Genomic DNA, 23185 nt, shown 5'->3' on the forward strand with positions numbered 1-23185 from the left:
TGTTTAAGTTATTTATCATACAAAATGCTAAACAGGAATGGTTGATTTTCTGTTTTCATTTTTATCAATAATGCTATAATTTGACCTATAGACTTACTGTGTGTATCACAGTAAAGCACTGTGGCTAACACCACAGATTTACTGTGGTTAAGTAAACAGTTAGTGCCTCCATCTGTAACAACGTAAGGCATCATCATGTCCTAAATGATACTATACTCACACCATAGGCCAAAGTTAGGCCTAAATGCCAGATGGCTGCAGAGAAAGTCATAACATTGTTATTTGTAGAGCTGCAACAATTAATCTATTTGTTGCCAACTATTAAATTAATCACCAGCTATTTTGATAATTGACTCATTGTTCTGAGTCAGAAGAAAAAAGAAGAAAAGTTCCAAATTCTCTGATTCCAGCTTCTCAAATTTGAATATTTTCTTGTTTCTTGTTCCTCAATGATAATAAACTCTTTGGGTTGTGGACATTTAAAGATGTTCACCTTGAGCTCTGGGAAACAGTTAACAACATTTTTCACCATTTCTGACATTTTATGGACCAAACAACTAATTGATTAATTGTGAAAATAATGAACAGATTAATCAATGATGAAAATAATCATTATGCAGCCCTAGTTATTTATAGTTACAGTAATAATATAATCTTGCCTATCATTGACTTCTGCAGCCCATCACAACTACAGCATCTTTGACTAATAGATAAACACACGTGACAGAGCAATCACAACAACCACTAAAACAAAACATCACAAGTCACACTGCAGAGTGCTAATGATATATTGTATGTGTCTTACCTTCAGAAGAGGCTGTTTTTCTGACTGTGTGTGCAAAATGATGCATGAGTCCTCTCAGCAGGTCAGACCTGCTCTGCTCGTGAATGGCAGTATGTCCAGGCAAATAATTAACAGTCTGGTGGTTCATTAGATGGTGATACAGCAGGTCATTTGGAAAGGAGAATCTGAATAAAATATTGTACCTCTGCTGCAGAAACTGCTACTTTCATTGTAGCTTCTACACTCTCCCGCCATGTCTGTCACTGAATCGTTTCTCTGGCTCCTTGTCCAGACCCCTTCCCTCAGTTCTGCTCGGTGTCACTCACAGCGCAATGACGTCATCCACTAACTTAGCCAGCTTTGTTGTTGACAATAGTGGTGGATGCTAATGATGTTTGGCTCCAAACACAGACCACTCCAAAAACATCCAAGTCTGCAGTAATGACCTCTCAAAGCAGAAGTACTGAGGCATGATTTATGGATGTCTTGCTTCAACACACAAAAACCAACATGTTAAATGGGTGCAACTACAGGTATAGTTCACCCTAATTTGACAGTTCCGTTTTGTTATCTTTGCCAGAAACTTAAGTATACAATTATTTCTGCATTGATGCTAACTTGGTAAATTTAATTAGTTGCATTTCCTCACTGTGGCTGCTGGAGGGCAGTGAACATTTCCTATCCAAGATTTTGTACTGGAAGGGTCTATCTTCAGTCTTGCAGACCTACGCAACAACCCCACTTTACTACGACACACACCCCTGACCCCTTACCCTAACCATCTCACTGCTTATGCTTAAACTTTTCATGCTCTGATTTAGCATAAAACAGTACACAAAATAGACCGCAGAGGAACAGGATACATATACATGTCACATAAATCAAGTTAGAAAGCTATACACAGTAGTACATTTAGAATCAGGTGTTTACTGCCCTCCAGTGGTCACAGTGAGGAACTGCAAAATATTAAATTAGTCAAACTAACGTCAATATAGACATTTTAGTTTTAGGTTCAGTGACCAAAGAAAATAAACACTCAGGTCTGATTTAACACTGGGCGGAGATAACGTCTGTTTACTGCCCTCCAGTGGTCACAGTGAGGAACTGCAACATAAAATTTGTTAAGCCAGCGTCAATACACATATGAGAGCATATTATCACTTCCGATAAATACCTCCGAAATATATGATCAAACTAAAAAGCCTCAACAAATTTTGTTATTTGTTCTCTTGTGGTCAGGGCAAGACACTAAGTCTTTTACCAACTGTAGGTGTTTGGAGCAAACGAAGTAGCTAGCTAGCATCTGATTTTTTGGAATGATAACAGAATAAAATTATTAATAAAATTATGATTAATATAAAATATACTTTTGTGAGTATTCATTTTGAGATAATACTAATGGTTTTATGGTAAATACGCTTTTGTGAAAGGTAGATTGGTGTAAATACACTTCAGTTGACTTAAGTGTATTTAAAGGTGCAGTATATGACATTCAGCCCCACCAGATGTTGCACTTGAGCAACAGCATCTCAGACTAAAACAAACACGCACGTTGGTTACTCAATAAAGTTGAAAAAAAAAAGAAAGCGCCATTTGAACTCATGGTTCACGAAACTCAGATCAAACTGTCAAACTAGGCAGAGATGATCAAATATGAATCAAGATACTGCATTGCCTATTTCTCACCTCAAATGTTTTCAGAAACATATTTTAGTGTACTGTTTAGCTGTAATATGAGAAAAATTGTGACCTGAACACCATGTTGAAAATAGACGCGGGGAGGACACTCACATATACTAGCATGCATGCGTGGCCGGACCGGCTATCAAAACAAAGAACAGAGAAGCTCGGATAACAACACATACAGAGGGAGTGTGACTTCATTCTCTGCTCAGGACGCCATTACTCCACTATATCTAATAGTGGAATAGTTATTTGCTGACATCTGGTGGGGCTGAATGTCATATATGCACCTTTACAAAAATAAAAAAAGTGAACAAATTGTTAGTTAGAGATTGCAACGTTACGCCTACCGCATAAATTATTTAACACTGAAAATTCTAAACTAATGGAAAGCAGGTGAAGTAGTTTAGCTAGATAACTAGCATTGTTAGCCTCTGTAATGTTAATACTCTCATAAAGGGTTTAATTCAGCCTGTAAAACACGTAGACATGAACACTCTTGTTTTGTAATAATAACAAAATAAGCTTTTGTATTAGAATTAGTATTGGAATTGTATGTAATTCTGCAGAGCTGACAGTTACTGGTTTTATTTAAACTGACCTCTTATTATGATCTGATAGCAGTAAAATGTTGATGGGTAAACAGGAATGACGACTGAATGATGATGGGTTATTGTTAGATTGGTGTAGGAGGACAACTGCCATTGGTTTTGCTGTTTTGTGGTCTCGTAATCAGTTTCTTAACTTTTTAAGAAAAGCCATAACTTTGTGTAGCAAAATAAATTAAATAAATTAGATAAATTAAATTTTATACTTCAGGAACTAAGTCTGAAAGTTGCCTACAGTCAAAGAAGCAAATGTGTTTTTGTTCGAACACAATCAAAAACTGATTATGTTTTAATTAAACTGTCCTTTTTTCACTACACCGCATATAACTCAATTAAAATACCCACAGGAATAATATTGTTTGGTCTAATATGAGTACTCTTGTCTTTTAATTTAAGGGCTGATTCGTTTGCAAGAGTTGATCAAAGCTCCATCTAGATACAGTATTAAAATCAAGATCCGCCAGCTGCCAACAGGAAGTAAAGACGCCCGTCCTCTGTTGAAAGAGATGAAGAAGGGGAAGGAGTTCTACGTCATCTTTGACTGCTCTTACCAAACATCAGCTGATGTTCTAAAGCAGGTGAATAACACAAACACCTATTAGTATCTCATATCCACACTGGGCAGAGGTCATTGTCCTCACAGCTTAGTTAACTTAATACTTAAAATACAATAGTCTGTCAGACATTCTATTTGAATATTTCAATGGAGCATACTCCCTGTGCTATTTTGGCTTTTCTGAATTGCTTTTGGTTTAATATTCACTATGTGCAAGATTAGTCAAATTCTATCCCCTTCAGAAATCCTATGTTCGTTTCCAAATCCAAGCAGAGCCTATTTCAGAGCTAGACATACACATTGAGAACCAAAAGCTGCACAGAAGATTAATTGGAAACACAACGCTAACATGAGCAAATTGTGACATATACTCACTCGGATACTTGTTAATGCAATGCATGCAAACAATATAAAATGAGGCAATTCAGAAAATGGATGAAATGTGTAATTAGTCCCAGGGTACGGGATAGAGATAAGGTTGGATGTTGTTAGGGGAAGAAAAGATTATTTATGCTGGCTAGAACAAAACTCTGGTGTTAATGTATAGTCGGTGGGAAAACTGAACCATATCCTGTCTCACATCCCATTTAGATTCTGTCCATGGGGATGATGACTGAATATTATCACTTCTTCTTCACCACGCTGGTAAGAAACATGTTGTCAAGCCACCTTTCCAAAATCTAATCTTAATGACATATAAATCTTGTTTTTATTAAAGTATGAGCACAAGACCTTTGAATCTTGTGGTTTATTATTGAAACTCGACTGCAAAATCTGATAATAATTACACACTGTTTCATTGTGTCAATTAAGTGTCCTTTTAACCTTCATAAGTTTAGATGTGTGTGTCCTCCTAGAGATTCTGTCATGCAAAGATTATGCAGATGAACTCAAACATCTGTGCTTTGTTTTATAATAAGATTGCTGGATATCTTCAGTGCCCTTGGTATAATTCCATGGTATTATACTATATATTGTTCCAATGTTTTAATCAAATTTACCCTTGCTGAGTAACTCACCTCTACTTTTCGGTCTGTTAATGAAAATCACATTAATTCTGCACTGATAATGTTGTTGGTGTGTCTCTGCAGGACCTGTTTGCCCTCGACCTGGAGCCGTACCGCTACAGTGGGGTCAACATGACGGGGTTCAGACTGCTAAACATAGACAGTCCTCAGGTAGCCTCGGTGGTGGAGCGGTGGGCCATGGAGCGACTGCAGGCCCCCTCCAAAGCTGAGACTGGAATGATGGAGGGAATGATGACGGTGAGTTAACCATTCACTTCACTCTTTTCATTCTTGAGGTTAACAAGTGCAGACGGTATGTTTCTCAGTAGGGACACCAATGTTAACAATGTCCTCTCTGATGGGATTGTGACAGTGCTACACACTGCAAGCAACATGCTCAACAAGTCTCTTGAAGCCCATTCATTTTCTACAAGGCTAAATCATAAATGGAAAAACATTTGGACCGTCTTTAAGCTTGTTAACTAAGGAATGTTGGCTGCAGCTGAGAACAACAGACCATTTGATTTCCACACTTCCTTGTTTACCTGTTGTTTTGATTACAGTCATTAAAGCTTCCCAACTCTTTACATTTTTAGGTAAAGGAATAAACATAATTTCCCTCCAAAAAATTCCACAATCAGAGGGAAATCAATCAAATGGAAGTTAATGTGTTATTTATTTACATAATGTTAACATTGCCTGTCAAACATGGCCAAAAACTATACTCTGAGAGAATATATGTAAATACATAAACACGTAACCTATTCTGGGAAACTGCACAAGACCTTTACACAGATTTAATTGGAGCCCCTCATCGCCCACACTTGAGTCAGAATACGGAAATCCACCATGTTGCTTTCTGATTGTGTGTACAATCAGAAAGGTACTTTGAATAAAATTGCTCACCAAATTGTGCGCACTGTGGCTGATTGTGGTTAGTTTGATTGCTCTCCATGTAGTTTGTAAAACTAGGACTGCATTTTTGGGTACACTTAGAGAAACCATACTATGCCTGTACATCAACAGTTCTGAGGTGATTTGTAATCCCCGGTGATGATGATGGGCGTGCGTCTCTTTCAGACTGAAGCAGCTCTGATGTACGATGCTGTCTACATGGTGGCTGCTGCTTCGCAACGCGCCTCCCAGATCACTGTCAGCTCCCTTCAGTGCCACCGACACAAACCCTGGCGCTTTGGATCACGCTTCATGAACATGCTCAAAGACGTGAGTTTGGTTTATGAGTGTGTGACAAACCCCTCTTCCTCCATCCATCCATCCGTTTCACAGCCTGCTGCCTCTATTTCATTTCCATGGGTGCAGAAGCAGAAATAATAGAGTTAGAAATCAGATGATGAACGTGTGTGTGACTATTGTATTCAAAATAATTTTTCTCAGGAGATAGGGATTGACGTCATGAGCTTCATGTTGGAGGTTTCTTAGATTAGTGAGTTGTCAGGTGACTACTGATGAGAGCTGCAGGTTTCTACATGAACATGTAGTACAAAAGAGAATAAGCTCAAAAACATTGTTTTAGACAATTCCTCAGAGTTTATTTTGAAATGTATTTGTTCAAAATTTCATTCTAGGTCCTCACTGAACCTTCTGACAACATTTTATGAAGGCTGTCATAGTAAGCTTTATTGAAAATGAAGAACAGTATTAGTTTCTTTATAAAGTGTTGATCTGACAGCAGACGGGATAAGAACACAATGAGACAAGAACACATTTAAAAGCAAACATTTGCAGAAATCTTTGAAAATCACGCAGCCTGTTCAGAGGTAATTGTCTTAGTTTAACCACAGTTACACAGACTTTCTCAACTCTGCTAAGATATATTAATTTGAATTTAATAACCGCCTCCCTTGTTATATTGCACTCTCTAATTAGATGTTTCTTTGACAAATGAGCTTTTCAATTGCCCATGGGAACAGAATATTGAAGGACACAGGCAAAGCCAAAGAGCCCAGAGAGCAGGGTGTGAGTAAATGAACTTTTTCGCTGTATGGCCTCAGCAGATATTGTCCGTAATTAAACACCCTGGGGTATAAAATGTTATTCTTTAGGGATTAACGATGCATTTCTCTGCATACTGTCTTATGCTCAATAAACATGGCATCCTATATCTTGTTCCTTTTATTACAGTGCATTAAATTTAAAGGACCATACTGGTGTTTTTCATGTTTTAACCCATTTACTCCATATCATATGTGCTTTACACTACCAGCAAATATTTTCCAAAGCCCACCATATAGTTTTTCAGTTGGTTAGGCTTAGTTAAAGCAATGGACTCCAGAGCACAACTCAGAGGCAGGCAGGTTGAGCTAAAACTAAGTTTACTGTGTCTGAAGTGCAAAACAAAGTTTGTCACTGGGTGAAAACAGAATGGCTGAACACTGAAGCAATCTGGCAGGGAACTGAGGTGTGTATGTGGCAGGTTTTTGGGCAGGTGGAGATCAGGTGACATGGAAATGAGGGAATGGCATGGTCTGAAGTGACAGGACAGGTTAGTGGCAAACTGATATTAAGAACTGGTAGAAGCCATCAAGATTGGTTTTCATTCATTTTATTACTGTATGAAAATAAACTTGAGAGACTTGAAACTTTCCTGAATCTGTTACAGTGAGCATCTTGTCTATTCTTACTTCTGTCATCATTGTTTGGTAATTCTGTTGAACCTGAGCAAACCTGTGAAGTCTTGTGTTTGACTTGTGGAACTCAAGTGATAAAATTTTAGCTTTAGTTGCTCTGCTCCTGAGAGTTTTTTTTTTTATTAGAGATGAGAGTAGATCACACTGTCCAGCAATGGATGAATTTCCAGTGTCTGCTGTGGTTCAGGAGTCTGTCACATTGCTGACCTTGTAGCAACTCCGATTTTGCACCAGAGCTAAGTGTGGCATTCAGGTTCTGTTTTTTTATTTCACTCTGACTCATGTATTTATTTTATAATGTCAGTCATGCTTTACGTGAGCGTTCTCCCTGTTTCCATGTTTGGTTTACAGGTATGAACCATGGCTGATTTGAAAAGTCTGCACTGGCTTATTACCAGTGTTGGTTAGTAACTCCATGTTTACATGTAATGGTGTCACATAATTAAATTACGAAATAAATGTGATTGTAATTGTTACAGTTACTGAGAAAAAATATGTAATTAAATTACAGTTACAAATCAAAATGTTGGTGATTAGAAAGGGGTTACATCCGAACATATTCTTTTCAGTAAAAAGCTTATATGTAGAATATAACATTCATTCTGTTGCTTTGCATCTTTTCGTTGTGCAGGAATGCCTTCTTTTGGCATATTTTCAGAGCAAACGGGTCAGCAAAGTCATCAAGGGTAGGATGGCTTACAAGGAGCTCTATATCTACACAGGCTCCATTCATTTGGCAGTATGCACTCAAATGTGTGTTGCTTTTGATTGGTTCTCTTGTTTGAATTTGCACCGCTTATCGTCTGCCAATCAAATCAATGTGCATTAGCACACAATGATTATGTAAATTTAACAACAATCTAATTATACGTGCTGTTCACTGTGGTTGATCATTTATCACAAGTAATTAACAAGACTCTGCAAGCTGATTTTGATACTGTACATAAACCTGTGACTGCCTGGATGGTAGAAAAAAAATCAGAAATATTAAATGATGCATATAGTATACACAATTTAAGTTAAAACATACAAAAATATTGATGCAGCTCTTCAAGATTGCATCTTAAATTATAGCTGTGAAGTATTATCTGAAGTACTCTTGAGCAAGACGCTGAATCCAGGCGTGCTGCTCTGTAGCTCAGTCTGCACTCTGCTCTCATGGCGGAGGGAAGGCAAAAATGCAGTTTTGCCTGCAGGAATTACTGCTCTATCATATATTTAATACTAAAAATCTTGCAGATAAAGTTTCAGGAAGTGCTTGCAGTTCAAGAAAATCAGATTCAGCTTTGTGCACTTTGACTGTTTTCCTAAAATTTACATATGCACATGTTAAGAGTTTGTGACGTTGGCGTATATAGGCCTGAGGCAGAGGTGGAAAGAGCAAATGAAGTTTTTCTCGCTATGGTGCTGATTTGCCAGTCCAGTATAGATATTCAGTGAGGTTTCAGTAGTGTGTTGACATCTCATTCTTATCCTCTATATCATCTGGATTCTCCAATCCGAGAAGATCCATGTCATCACTACATGTACAGTAATGACACCAACACATGGTCGAGACAGAGACACTTTTGATTGGTGGGGATTTAAAAAGAGACTTAATGACAGAAATAAATCTGGACTTAGGGGTCAAGAAGGTCTCACAGATGTGTGCAATGAGACTGTGTGAAGCGGTCTAATCAAAGAGCAACCTCACCAAATGATACCCTCTAACCTTCTATAGACGTTAAAGATATTTGTATTAGAAACGGATGTCAGAAACTTTACGAAGAAGATAACGTTCCTCATCATGCCATCAAGTTTAATCTTGAATCTTATGTTTGTGTGTGTGCGTTGTCATGTGGGATGCTACCCCTGTCAGTAATGTACAAATTCTCTTGTTCAGTGCCAGAGATAGTGTTAATTTACTTAAATCATAATGAAAAGCTTGTGAAACAGCACGGTATGATGATGAAGTAATTCCATTCTGTAACCAATATTGTTTTGTTTATTGCTTGTTTTACATTCATTGGTTTGATAGAATTATTTTAATTTGCAAACTGATGTAAGTATCTGTTTAAGGATTGAAACAACAAGATGATGAAACACAAAGGCTCAGTGTTGTTTGGCTTCTCTTAATACAACTGTAATTGTAGAATCTAGGTCCAGGTGTAGCACTGAACTGAATTAACTACCCAGATTTCAGCTAAAACATTCATGCTTAAGAACAATGAATTATTGCACCAAGGCACAGTTCATCCACAGACCTAATAAAGCCTTTCCCTTTTACCTCAAAAAAAAAAAAACAAACAGTTTTCATATAATTTGTGGTGGTTTGCAGCTTTTGAAAGTGCCATTTGCTCACTGGCATTTGGTTTGTGTCACTCCAAGTGCCCCCAATAATTTCTAGCTTTGAGAACACACACACAGCGAGGTGCAGACCAGTGTAAGTTCATCAAAAACAAACAAGTCACGCAGCACCTCTACCATATACCATGCTTTATTTCCCAAATGTATTTGACTTCCTCTTCCAAATACACAGAACAAAACCCAACAGCAATGTCTCTTTTCAAACATAAAAATATTGTTACTCACAATAATCTACAGGCTTCGTTGTGATCAGTTTCACTAAAAAAACTCTCATCTTTGTGCCGCGGGAAGAAACTGTTCACAGCAAGTTGTGCGGATTATCACAAGTAACCGTGGTGAATAATATGCATACACAGCATGCTTTGTTTCCACAGCTAAACTATGTTTATCAGTCTGTGATCATCAGAACAACAGCCTCATAAAGGAAAATGTGGTTGTGCTTTAAATTTTGTCAGTATCCTCATATAAGAAGGTTTGATATGTAGTATGAAGACACTTAGTTTTGAGTGAACTGCTCCTTTAATTATACTTTCAGTACAGCCAGAAAAATTTAAAATCATGACATGCTTTGGGCTGGATATCTGCACAGTTACAGTAGTTGTATTGATTTGTAGATAGCTTTATACTGTCTTCTTATAAAGAAGTGTCCTCTGTCAGCACAGAATCAAGATGCAGCTCATTTCTCTAAGCCCTCTGTAACACAGATTTAACCTGACTGTTATTCAACTGAGCTCACTTCATTATCAAGTGCATTCAAATATCTCTGAGCTCTGCTGCCCACCCGCTGCTCTCCACTCAGACAGAGGCCATGCCTGCCTGCTCCATTTACATCACTGTCTACCATGTTACATACTCAGAGACACTTATTATTTCCAGGATCAAGCCAATGCAAAAATCTCCATTAAGATGCAGTTAGCCTTTGTCAATGTTCTTTACTTATTGAGCACTCATCAATTATTCATTTTTTTTAAAGACATGTTTTCATTTTTTCCAGGCTTCTGCTTGATTTTGCATTTATGTATATGACAGTAAGAAACTGAGAGATTCATTGGTTGTATTCTCTGCTCCTTCTTTGCCACAGGCACAATGGAATGGCTTGACGGGACAAATAATTATAAACAAGACGGACGGCCTGCGGAAAGAATTTGATTTAGATGTCATCAGCCTAAAGGAGGATGGCTTGGAGAAGGTGAACTTTCTGACCCGCGATCGTACAGTCAGTACAGACAGTTATGTTAGACTGTCAAGGAGAGCTGCACAGAGTAGAAAATATAGACAAACAAGGCCACTGCTATTCACTGTAAGATCATTTTATTCTAAATTTGCAGAAAGATGACTTGTCTGTAAAACAACATACGGTATAGCTCACTGAAAAATACAGAAATCTTGAAGTCTTCTGTCCTCATTATACCTTAAAAGAAACTTTTTGAACTGTTTTGACACACAGCTCTTGCAAATAGTTGTAGGTGTCATTTTGAGCTCAAAAGTTTGTGGATGTTCCTTTAATCACACTGACAATGCTGCTCTCGTTTTTGGCAGGTCATTAACAGGTCTGTTATATGTCTATGACAGATCTCTTCACTACAAAGAAATTAAACTTAACACAGTTGGAAGTACAAGTAAAGGCAGAGTAAACTACAACAAAATATACTTATGTGCTCTAACCAGAGTCATTATTATTTTCCACATTTTCATTAAAGTTAAAATACGAGTATTCAGGTTCAGGTTACTTAGATTTGGTTTGCAGTAGGAGAAAACAGGCATCCATCTTGACACACATTTTACAGACAGCACAGACAATAGACAAACATGATAAAGTGCTTGAGGCTCCAATAATCAGGGCTTAAAAAGAAAAAAAAAACAATAAAAACACTAAAATACATCACCGCTAGAATAAAAAAGGTAAAATACAAGGTAAAAATAAATAAATAAACATTACTTTTATAGCATCTCTGCAGTGTTGCTACGTCTTGTTCATCTGAGTGATGGCTGCTGGAACAAAGCTATTTTTATACTGCTTTGTTCTATACCTTGGGACTATAAACCTCCGACCAGAGGGAAGAAGCTGGAATTCACTGTGCAAAGGGTGGGAGTCGTCATTTAAAATTGAGCTGGTTATCCACTGTAACTGTCTGGTGTACAGGGACACTGGGTTAAGCTGTGACTCACCGATCAGCCTATTAGACCATTTAACAATTGGATTCAGAGAGTTTCTGTTCTTTAAAGATAGGTTTCCAAACCAGGACATCAAAGAAGAAGATAAAATTGACTTAGTAAAAGCATGGTAGAATAAAGTCATCATGGTTTTGTCAATATGAAAATAGGTCAGTTTACTCAAACAAAACAAACGCTGGTGCCCCTTTTTGCACACGGCTTCACAGTTTGCTTCAAAGTTCAGTTATGAGTCAATAATTGTCCCAAGATATTTATAGGATTACACACATTCCACTGTCTGACCCTTAATGTATATGACTTCCTGTGTGTGGGCATGTCTTCTAAAATCAATTATCATGTCTTTAGTTTTAGATATGTTTAATTGAAGATAGCATCATGGCTGGTCTCATTGTCCTCGAGCAGACTAACAATATCTGCATACTTTAAAATAGTCCTATTTTCACGCCTGCTCTGACACATATTTGTGTCAGACCTCGTGGGGAGCCAGTGAAGGAGAGAACCTGTACACTCACTCTTTGTGTCTTATTAGTTACAAAGTCAAGAATCCAGCCCACAATATAGTTACTAAAGTCAAATTGTTCTAAAAGCCTACTGGTTAAAATATGGAGTTGAAAAGTGACTGTGGCATCTTCTACTCCTCTGTGTGGCCTATAAGCAAACTGCATGGGATCAAGTGCATGTTCAGTTTTTCAAAGGTTTTCATTAAAATCGATGTGAGAGCAACCAGTCTAAAATCATTAAGAGTTATTATAGAGAGTAAGCATTGTTGTCATACTTTCCTTTAAGTTCAGTGCTATGCAATTAAAATGCTTTCTCTTTATTATTTCTGCAAGACAATCGCGGGCAACAATCGCCTGAATAAAGTGTGGAAAAAGGTCTGTACTTTAGCTGCCCCCGCAGACTAAAGGAATAGTAACACTGTTTATTGATTTACTCTACCTGATGCCCCCTGTAATGTCTCCCATTTTCATAAAAATAGGAACTGAATGTGTGAACATTTCTTTATAAGACATGGCATTTCAAGACATATTGTTTTGTGTTCCTTTCCCTCTCCCACTCTCTCCATCTTCGTTCCTTCTTTTGTTGTATTTTTTCTGCTTCCTAGTCTTTGTTTCTTTTCCCCTTTTTTGCATTCCTTAGCTTCATCATGTAAAGGTGACTCGGGCAACTAAGGATCTTTGATATCCTTGTCCAATCAGCACTGTTAGGTTGTCATGTGCATATTTTATCTTTACAGATTGGTGTGTGGAACTCCCAAACAGGCCTTAATTTAACAGAAAACAACAAAGACTCATCCACAAATGTCACTGACTCAATGGCCAACAGGACCCTCATTGTCACTACTATTCTGGTATGAATATCAGTAATTATTATCAGGCAACATTTGATCAGGAAAGTCTTGATAAAACTAATGAAGTCTGTACTGCTGTGTACCGTGTGTGTTCCAGGAAAATCCGTATGTCATGTATAAGAAATCTGATAAGCCGTTGTATGGAAATGATCGCTTTGAGGGGTACTGCTTGGACCTGCTCAAAGAGCTCTCCAATATTTTGGGCTTCTCCTACGAGGTAAAGCTGGTGTCTGATGGTAAATATGGAGCTCAGAACGACAAGGGGGAGTGGAATGGCATGGTGCGAGAACTCATTGATCATGTAAGTATGATCATATTGGAGGACATTCAAATGATCAGCAGTATGTTCTGTCTTTGACTGTGGCTCTACTTGATGTTTTTGCTCTGTACCAGGTGGCTGACCTCGCTGTGGCCCCTCTCACAATCACTTATGTGAGGGAAAAGGTGATAGATTTCTCCAAGCCTTTCATGACGCTGGGGATCAGCATCCTCTACCACAAACCCAATGGCACCAATCCAGGAGTATTTTCCTTCCTCAACCCACTCTCTCCTGATATCTGGATGTATGTGCTGCTGGCATGCCTCGGTGTCAGTTGTGTGTTATTTGTCATTGCCAGGTAAGCTGTCACATTGGGAAAAAGTGAAACAATTGGATGTGACTCCCAAGACTTAAATATTTTGTTAAAAAATACATTAGCAGCAAAAATGCAGGTACCTGGTAAACTTAAAATGTGCTATTATCAAACTATAAAGGAAGGAGTGTCTGTATGTACGGTATGTATGTATGTCCGTCCTTTCTTGACAACCATTCATCTGAACGATTTCAACCTTGGCGGGTGTGTTGCTGAGGACCCAAGGACGTGATGTATCAAGTTTGAAGTTGTTTGGTTGAGAAATGTATAAGACATCATTAAAAGAAAACATGAAGCAGATCTTAACCTCTCCAATATGGCAGCCATGCAGACACATAGCTGCAACATACAGCAGCCAATCAGGAGTTGTTTCTGTATCTATAGAGAAACATTATCATAATGTTTTACGTGTTGGTTCATCACTGTTATAAAGGAGTGCAGTGTTGAATGCAAGCTCATTATAACTGATAACTTATTGAGAATTATTAGAAATTTCAACAGAGCGTTTCTATTTTAACCAGCATAGCTTTTCTAGCCTTTACGGATGTGGTTTAATGGCCCAGGAAACTCACAGACCAATTGCATAAGTTGTAAATCATCTCACGTGATGCTACGTGATGCCAGTCAAATTTGTGCATTCTGATAAGCGTTGAGACTCAAGTCAGTGAGTGAGATACGCACAGTGGCACACACAGGATAGAGACAAGATGAGAGACTACAGTCGGAGAAATAAACGAGTCAGAGAAAAATAATTTCACATGGTGTGCTCTGAAAAGAGAAAAGTAGACACCGAAAACAGAGCTTTTAATCAAGAATGGACAGACTCTTACATGTTCATTCCTCCCACAGGCAGTTCACGGTCTCATATGTTCTGAGACCGTGGCGATTGTGAAGCGCCACTACGAGACGAAGCACAAATCTTTTGAGCAAACATACCCACTCAAACAGAAAATAAACAATCTAAGAGCCCAATATGATCTATCCACTTTATTCCATATTATGGTGCACATTTTTTCAAAAGCTCTCTGTTATGTATTATTTTATTATTTTTAAATGCAGCCCTCATTATACAAGAAATGAGAAAAGAACATGTATTTACTATTAGGGTAGTTATTATTTAACATGTGTCTCATTAAAGTCATCTCAAAATTGACTTTTTAATTCTTCACCTTTAGGTTTACTCCCTATGAGTGGTACAATCCTCACCCCTGCAACCCGGATTCAGATGTGGTTGAAAACAACTTCACTCTAATAAATAGTGTCTGGTTTGGAGTTGGAGCACTCATGCAGCAAGGTATTCTCACTAAACGGATTTCACTTTGTGTTAGAGTTGATTTCAGACCTGTTAAATGTTTCAGTTTGGTACAGCTGCTTCTACCATCACATCACATTATACACAGAATAATGTTTATAATGTGCCTGAAAAAAAAAAACAAGGTTGTAGTTTGGCTTACTTTTCTTGTATGTTGTAGTCGTCATTAGAATCATAATGTACCCTGTGTTGTTATCTTAAAGGATCCGAACTGATGCCTAAGGCCCTCTCTACAAGGATCGTTGGTGGAATATGGTGGTTCTTTACGTTGATCATTATCTCTTCATACACTGCCAACTTGGCTGCCTTTCTCACTGTGGAGAGAATGGACTCACCAATTGACTCTGCAGATGACTTGGCCAAGCAAACCAAAATAGAGTACGGTGCTGTGAGAGACGGCTCCACCATGACCTTTTTTAAGGTAACCATCATAAAATCATTAGATACACTTTATCCTCTTATCACTGACCAGTGAGTGGGGAAGTTAGTGTACAGCAAAGAGGGTGGGACACAAACAAGAACACCACTTTTGATTTTAATTAGCCTGACAAGTTTTACCCTGTAGCCTTCAATCCTCAGTCATTATAGTGACATGACATGTGCTATCTGAAGGGAGGGCAGTTGGTGAAAAAACAGAGTTAAAGCTTAGAATCCTAAAAACTTCCTTATACATGCGGCTTAAAAAAACCTGTGGGCAATTTTTCCTTTAGCACAGCAACCAGTATATCTGAATATACCGAAGAAATTGAATTAACTTGGGCAGATTTGTACACACTTGTCACATTACATCCCATCCTATTCTCTGCCATGCATCAGAACGATTGCTCCAGTCAGCAGATAGTCTCCAAATACTGTTTCATTTGAAATATTAGCAACAAGCATCAACCATTGACCATATATCAGCATTATCTGTTCTGTGCAAACCTCTTTGTTGTCATTCGCTGTGTGGAGCATCAAGAGGCATTGCTTTAAACCTCTATAAATCCTAATTGTCATTCAACAGAAATCTAAGATCTCAACTTATGAGAAAATGTGGGCATTCATGAGCAGCAGGAAAAACACAGCTTTGGTGAAAAACAACCGAGAGGGGATTCAGAGGGTCCTTACCACAGATTACGCTCTTCTGATGGAGTCGACCAGCATTGAGTACATCAGCCAGCGTAACTGCAACCTCACACAAATCGGAGGCTTGATAGATTCAAAGGGCTATGGTGTGGGAACCCCTATTGGTAAGACATATGAGCAAGAAACTACACAGCAACAATAACCAATAACACAGCAACACACTTTAGTTAAGGTTATGTCGCAAGTAATGACAGTAATGTTTTTTATCCTGCTGCTGCTTTCCTGTGTAGGCTCTCCTTACAGAGACAAAGTTACCATCGCCATCTTGCAGCTTCAGGAGGAAGGCAAGCTGCATATGATGAAAGAAAAATGGTGGAGGGGAAACGGCTGCCCAGAGGAGGACAGCAAGGAGGCCAGTGCTCTGGGCGTGGAGAACATCGGTGGCATCTTTATTGTGTTGGCAGCTGGACTAGTCCTCTCAGTTTTTGTAGCAATTGGAGAGTTTATTTACAAATCCAGAAAAAACTTGGACATTGAGGAGGTGAGTGTCGGCCAGTGCGAGTGGCACAACAAGTATTAACTCACTAGGGGATGCGATCAAGGACTGTCATGACCCTAAATACACATTTGCGTTGTAATTGTTGTCTTCAGAGGACTACGATAATCACTGGGCCAACAACAAAAATTTGTTTCAAGTCTGAATGTGTTGAACTGCATTGTTACAATCAAAACAAATTACTTTTTATTGCAGAGTTTAGTGTTTTCAGTAGTTTTGATGTAGAGCACATGAACATTTTAGTCTTAATTGGAAGAATACATTTGAAACCCTTTTTATGATGACAGATGGTTGTCGACGTCTGACATCGTGACACTTGACCATCTTGGCCTTGCTGTTTTTTGCAAAAAAAGTATTGTAACATTATTTTGTGTGAAGAAAATGTCATTGTCATGCCATGATTTTGTGGGTAAGTGATGGTAAGTGGTATCTTTGGAGGCATGTTCGTCATGTCACTTTCAACAATTGCAGTAGGTTTGAGAGTATTCTGTTATAAAAATGTTTGCGATTTTCATATTTATAGCGCACAGAAACTTTGACATAAAAGCACCACTTCTTACCACTTTCGTATGTACTCATGTATTTCGAGACGTCTTTTGATTTTATCAATGACTGTTGTTTCCGATTTGTTTATGAATGAGCGCTCCCTCGAGATTTGATTCATCAAGTTGCTTCATGTCTACACTTTTTTTTTTTCTTTCTATCATATGAATTTCATGAACATGCATGTATAAGTTTTGTCATGTCAGAATTGTCTCAGAATGACTAAAGTTATGTCAGAACATTACATTCTTAACCCTTTTATTTCTGGTTGTTTGGTTTTGGTGTGTACTCTCTTTTTTTCTCTGCATGCACGGCCTTTTCTTTTATGGGACTCTGACATAATGACAACCATTTGATATCATACATGAAACTTTTGCGTTACATCAAGAAGATCTGAGGTCTTGTAAAACTAGTATGTCTTTCCCATTTTTTGCATATTTGATTGATGATATTGGTGATATTTTTTTTACCTTTTGAGTTCTCTTTTAAACATTCATTTGAGCCATTTCTGGGGAACACTTTTCATAAGACACTTCATTTATGGTACCAGAGAACTCAGGTTACAGGATAAGTAACCCAGTTCTCCTTTAAACATTTGTTACAGTGTCTCAGGATATTGTTCCCCGTAGAGATTCCTCACTCATGTTATTAGAGAACAAGGGTTATAGGATAAGTACCCTCAAGTTTTCTTGTATAGTTACTGTTTTCAGCCTGCACTATAGAAAACACATTACACATTTTCTTTCTATATGCTTATATACTACACTGTATATCACCAAGGTCTTATTTTTTGCATACCTAAGTGTCGCTTGCATTGTTAAGTTATCCAGACTCTGAAAACAAACTATTGTGCACTTGCAAATCCTTTTCATGCATGATTGGTATGAAGAAGTGTATTTTTAAACCACTTTAAAACACACAAAATCATCATTTTGATGTATCTTTTTTTTACCCTAATGGTTTACCAAGGAACAGGATGTAATGCAGCTATCCCTAGCATACTTAAACCATTGAAAGATTCAGTGTTAAAGCAGGTGGTCATTAAAGCCATCACATTGGCTGTTAAAAGCTTTCTTTCTCGCTGTTTTCAGCACTGATCAGGTCTGCATTTACCTCACTCAGGCTTAGGCTTGTTAATAACGTCCTCATTAGGGAGTGGATTATAAAAACATATTACACACTCCTGGTTTAAAATGTGAGACTTTTCCTGTCACACAATTCAGAAAATCCTGCAGCTGTAATGAAACCCCTCCCTAAAATCTGACAGGTAACACTGAGCCTTGCTTGTTTTGTCTCTACATTATAGGATTTGCGTCACAGTCAGTGACAGAATTTCAGGTTTGAACTAATTATGCTTATGAATGAGGACAGTTAATTGGGATTCAACAACCATCATTACCCCGATTTTTTATGTTTCCTAAAAAAGAAAAAAAGAGATGTTTGTCCAATGCCCCATCATTAATCCCTGCAGTGAATCAATTAGCAGATGGAAAATGTAATTATGACTGTTACATGGATAATTTTCATTAGGCAGCTGTTCAAAATAATGCTAATTTGGATGAGTAAGGCCAAACATTCAATGTGAATCTAATGTCAGTGTTGCAGTCATTCAGTCAATAGAGCATCACTAGTATGCACATTATGACATTACAGTTTTGACTATCTAATTAGTATCACTGGAGAGCTGACTTTAATATGCAAAGGTTTAACTGTTCCTGGGCACAATTTGAATGTAAGATTTAAATTCAAAATGTTAAACTGAGTTTGTTATTTCTCATCAACAAAACACAGAACATTTTGACATGAAATCAGGACTCATCTGGTGCAAATTTTAACTATTCAGGTACTATCAGAGTTTTTATATGAACTATTATACAAGCAATTACAGTAGTTTACAATGCTTAGCTCTTAGTGGCAAACACTTATTTGTTCTAGCTTCTTTGGAGATGTCTCAGTCACTGAAATAGTGTAATGCAAGGTCAAAATTAAACAATAAACTGTAACTCTTTTGAAGAAGTCCACTGCATTGTTTGATTTTGACCTGGCAACTGTTTTGTCTTTCTCCTTTTTTAAACAACATGTTAAAAATTTCACCTATTATATCTATTCTTTTTCAGCACTGGATTCCGTTCAGTGCTGTGATTGAAGATCTGGGAATCTCTTTAAAGTGTCACATGACAATGAAAAGATAAATCCAAGCCAAGGGGAGGGCAGGATTACACAGTATGTTCCTTTTGCAATACAAAACACAACAACAACCTAAAAAAGGACACGGTGTGCACCCATCATCAAGGATATTAGGTTCTTTAATTCATTTCATTTCAGTCCTGTTCATTAATATAATTTATTAGCAAAGATGAACTTTAAAAATAAATGACATATAAATATATCCTTGTTCTTGATATATGGACAGTGGATTGCTTTTAAACGAACACCATTTTCATCCATTTAATCAGGTCCTTGAAGCCGCATCAAAAGACATTTGTAGTCTGATGATTCTCTAAACAAAACCTATTAAACCCAACTGCTTCAACTGAGGTGCACAAATGAAACCTTTTGACTACATTCGACAACATTGACTAAACTGACCTTGACTGTTAAGTTAGTATTGCATCAGATTGTTTAAATCAATAAATAAAGTGAATCAGCAGCTAATTGGATCTAATTGTCAGTTGTGGACATGAGATATTCTGGCTGCTCAGCTGTGAATTATAATATAAACAAATATTGGAATATTCTCTCCTCAATTGTACCCAGTTGACAGCAGCATACATCAAATGCATGAATAACCTACAGAATGTAACTGTGTTCAAAGAATGATGGCTTTCTTTAAACTTTGCAAATATCAGCACTGCTAAACTTAAAAATGATGCAATGCTGAATCTAACTCCCAGAGCACTGAAGTCAGTTAAAAACAATGTACTTGACAGAATTGCAAGAATTGTTTTTGCTTCTCCAGCTGGCTCTTGACACTGATATATTTTGGCAATTTCCCCATGACTGTTAAATAGTCGTACTCCGGTACGGTATGGCTTCTTTGATAGATCTTGAAAGGCAGTTTTCCTTGTGCTTCCAGTGTTATACTTGCAAGTTAGTGAGGACGGTTCAGACAAGAAAACAAGTGTGAATGTAATCTGTCACGGTACAACCAGCTGCTTGTTAATCTGACGGTTGAAGACCAGGGTGCTAGCTAGCTAGGGTTGGTATGTCCCCTGGTTTCTCTCATTTCTCTGGGAGATTACAGTATTATGGTCCTCATTTATATAATCCTGTCAATGGGATACAGCCCCCTTCTCTGCACTACCCCCAAAATGAAGTTCATAGCGACTGCAGCATGTAATCAGTTAGGATACAGTAGCTCAACAGCTTATAAGATTTATGTTGTGTGGCAAGAAGGTCATGGACCTTATGCTGGGATTGATTATACAAGTATTGTGTCTTTCTCTAGGATTTTGACCCCTGATAGAGAAACTTGAAAACTATATGGATTTTCACTCCTGAGTTCTATTTTCAGGGGTCTACAACAGAGGTCACTGTGGTGCTACTATTTTTATTAGTGTAACATGCATTTTTACAGTAAATAAGCTAAAAGCTAATTCAAGTATCAGGGTATAATCTGGTGTTTACTGAGGTGAAGACCTCACCACCAGTGTGATCATATCAGGGATTTTGGTTTGTAATGTTCTGATGTTCCAACAATTGGATTGTGTGCTTTTCTGGAAATTTCATGTTTGTCTGAAAATGAAAGTGGATATGGACAAGTTGTTTTTGCAACCATCATCCTGCAATTGCAATCTATCTCACAATGCTTCTGCTTGTCTAGCAAGATCTACTAAATGACATTTGTATCTGTGGCATTGAAAATCAGGAAGCATTAGCCTGCAAGAAAAGTCCAGTAAGCTCCGTGAGTGCCACATTGAATTGAATACTGTTTGTTGATTATATTATTGTTCTCTCTGCTTTAGCAATTGTACAAGCAAGCTAACTTCCAGATGTTTTAATTTCTAATCCTTGTTTTCCTCCTCGCCTCCTGCTTCCTAATCTTTGCTACCCAAGTTATTCAGGACTCTTGTCTTTCAGAGGATAATCACAGTAGTCATTGTGAAAAGTAGGTTCATTCATTTATAAAAATAAAACCATTCAGTATCTGACAAAACAATAAATTAAAAAGGACTGGTGATTATATTTTCAGTAATCTGTGTCAATTCATACTGACAATATTTCATCATTTAAAAAAATAATTCACCAGAGAAGTGGCGTGTAGAGAAAAGACAGAACAAAGTGATAGATCATCATCCAGATTTTTGGAAAAAAGGAAATATAGGCTCTGACACAGAAGATATATCAAGACAGATACAGAGTTCAAGTGTGCTTTGCATTAATCTCACGTTGTAATGACAGTTTAAGGTTTTGGTATTCTGATGAATTCCAGGATTGGGCTTAAACTGCTTTCATTTTGTTTGCTGGTCTTTAATCTTCTAACCCTGCGTTCTTAATCAGAACTCAGAGCAGGTTTTTAATCTCGCATGAATGAGGCCGCGGATTATGGGCCTCTGACCTTGCCATGCTGCACAGCTGCTTCTTCCTCAAATCAAGTCTCTCTTCCTGTGTAGCTTGCAAAAGAGGATAATCTTACTTTTTGCGCTACAATGCTCCAAAATCTAAACTGTGCATAAAAGATACAAACACCAGGGAAGAATCCTAATTTTTGAGGGAGAAATTCCGAAATAGGTCCCATTCATAATGCTTCGGAGAGCTGTGATACTTGAAGGTGATGCCAGTTTTGACAAGCATCAACTTGAGGATTTTCTACAGATGTGTGTCATGGCAGCACTGGGAGATGATATCTGATGTCTGTGGCATTATCATCATCATCTAATCCTTTTGACTTTTAGATGCAACAGCATTATATGTCAGTGTGTGCATGCGCATGTGTGTGTGTGTATGTGTGTGAGTAGACTTCTCAGAGATAGGTATAAGTTTTATTAGTCACTTCAGGATGTAATTACCACTTTAACCTTGAGGATTGTGTTCTAAGGAAAACACAGTGAGATTGCTTTTTCTTTCATCGTCCCTAAGTCTTACTGCACCTATTTTAAAGGACACAAAACAACAAGGCGAGCACTGCCCACACTCAGAAGTAGATTTAAAATGGCCTTCATAAAATGGTTGTTTAATCTTGGTTTGTTTGCCCAAGTCTGCAACAAGGTCTTCTACTTTTTGAAATGAGAGGGAGCACTCAGACCAATGTCAATTCACAGAATAGCTCCATGAACCCCGACATGTTTAAACCTAACAAACGATAAGCCCAGTTTACTTTGAACAGCTCAAAGATGGATATTTACAGCCACATAGACCATTAGTTGAAGGTCTACAGACACAAAGTGAACAACCAACAATCAAATGGATTGTCATACAGTGATGACACTATGTTGTGATGTTTTCTGCTTAAAGGTGCGTCTTTGAACAAAGTTTGTGGATTGAGGATGTTGCTGTGCTATGCATTATACACATATATTTAACTTGTATACAAAAATAAGCAGAAAAATAAAAGTGAGATAAGGAGTATGTGTAATGACAGTAAGCCTCACATTCTATCAAACATTTTGTCTTGTCAGAAAAAGTTTCTTATATTTTGATATGAGATGACTAACGTGCACCCATGTGCCAAGAAACAAGGGGTCTGCATAAGAACTGGGCTAACATAATGCAAGGCAGAGAGTCAAGATGATAATAAGAAACACTCCAGACAGATTTAGCGTTCTTATTTTTAAACAGATGAGGATGATACAGATTGTTTCCCAACAGTTGTCATTGAAACGTCTTTGGAGAGCAGCATTACTCATACTATGCTAGTAGCTCAGGCAGATGTGATCAAGGCGTCTTTCCACCTACAGCATGATGAGTATTCCAACTCAG

General features: G+C 37.7%; 1 protein-coding gene across 1 annotated transcript in view; it reads left to right on the plus strand.

Annotated features, from left to right (window-relative positions):
* LOC121899268 (glutamate receptor ionotropic, kainate 1) overlaps nucleotides 1–18176 on the plus strand; it is a 29928-nt gene extending 11752 nt beyond the window's left edge. The window contains exons 4-15 of the mRNA XM_042414980.1: nucleotides 3472–3653; nucleotides 4223–4276; nucleotides 4723–4896; nucleotides 5719–5862; nucleotides 10714–10821; nucleotides 13045–13158; nucleotides 13256–13459; nucleotides 13552–13775; nucleotides 14966–15084; nucleotides 15306–15523; nucleotides 16106–16331; nucleotides 16458–18176. Of these exons, the coding sequence (XP_042270914.1) occupies nucleotides 3472–3653; nucleotides 4223–4276; nucleotides 4723–4896; nucleotides 5719–5862; nucleotides 10714–10821; nucleotides 13045–13158; nucleotides 13256–13459; nucleotides 13552–13775; nucleotides 14966–15084; nucleotides 15306–15523; nucleotides 16106–16331; nucleotides 16458–16747 (2057 nt within the window). The 3' untranslated portion in view covers nucleotides 16748–18176. The remainder of the gene's footprint in view (nucleotides 1–3471; nucleotides 3654–4222; nucleotides 4277–4722; nucleotides 4897–5718; nucleotides 5863–10713; nucleotides 10822–13044; nucleotides 13159–13255; nucleotides 13460–13551; nucleotides 13776–14965; nucleotides 15085–15305; nucleotides 15524–16105; nucleotides 16332–16457) is intronic.
* The last annotated feature ends 5009 nt before the right edge of the window (nucleotides 18177–23185 follow it).

Source organism: Thunnus maccoyii, chromosome 6 (assembly GCF_910596095.1).
Source record: "Thunnus maccoyii chromosome 6, fThuMac1.1, whole genome shotgun sequence".
In the NCBI taxonomy this organism is placed as follows: domain Eukaryota; kingdom Metazoa; phylum Chordata; class Actinopteri; order Scombriformes; family Scombridae; genus Thunnus; species Thunnus maccoyii.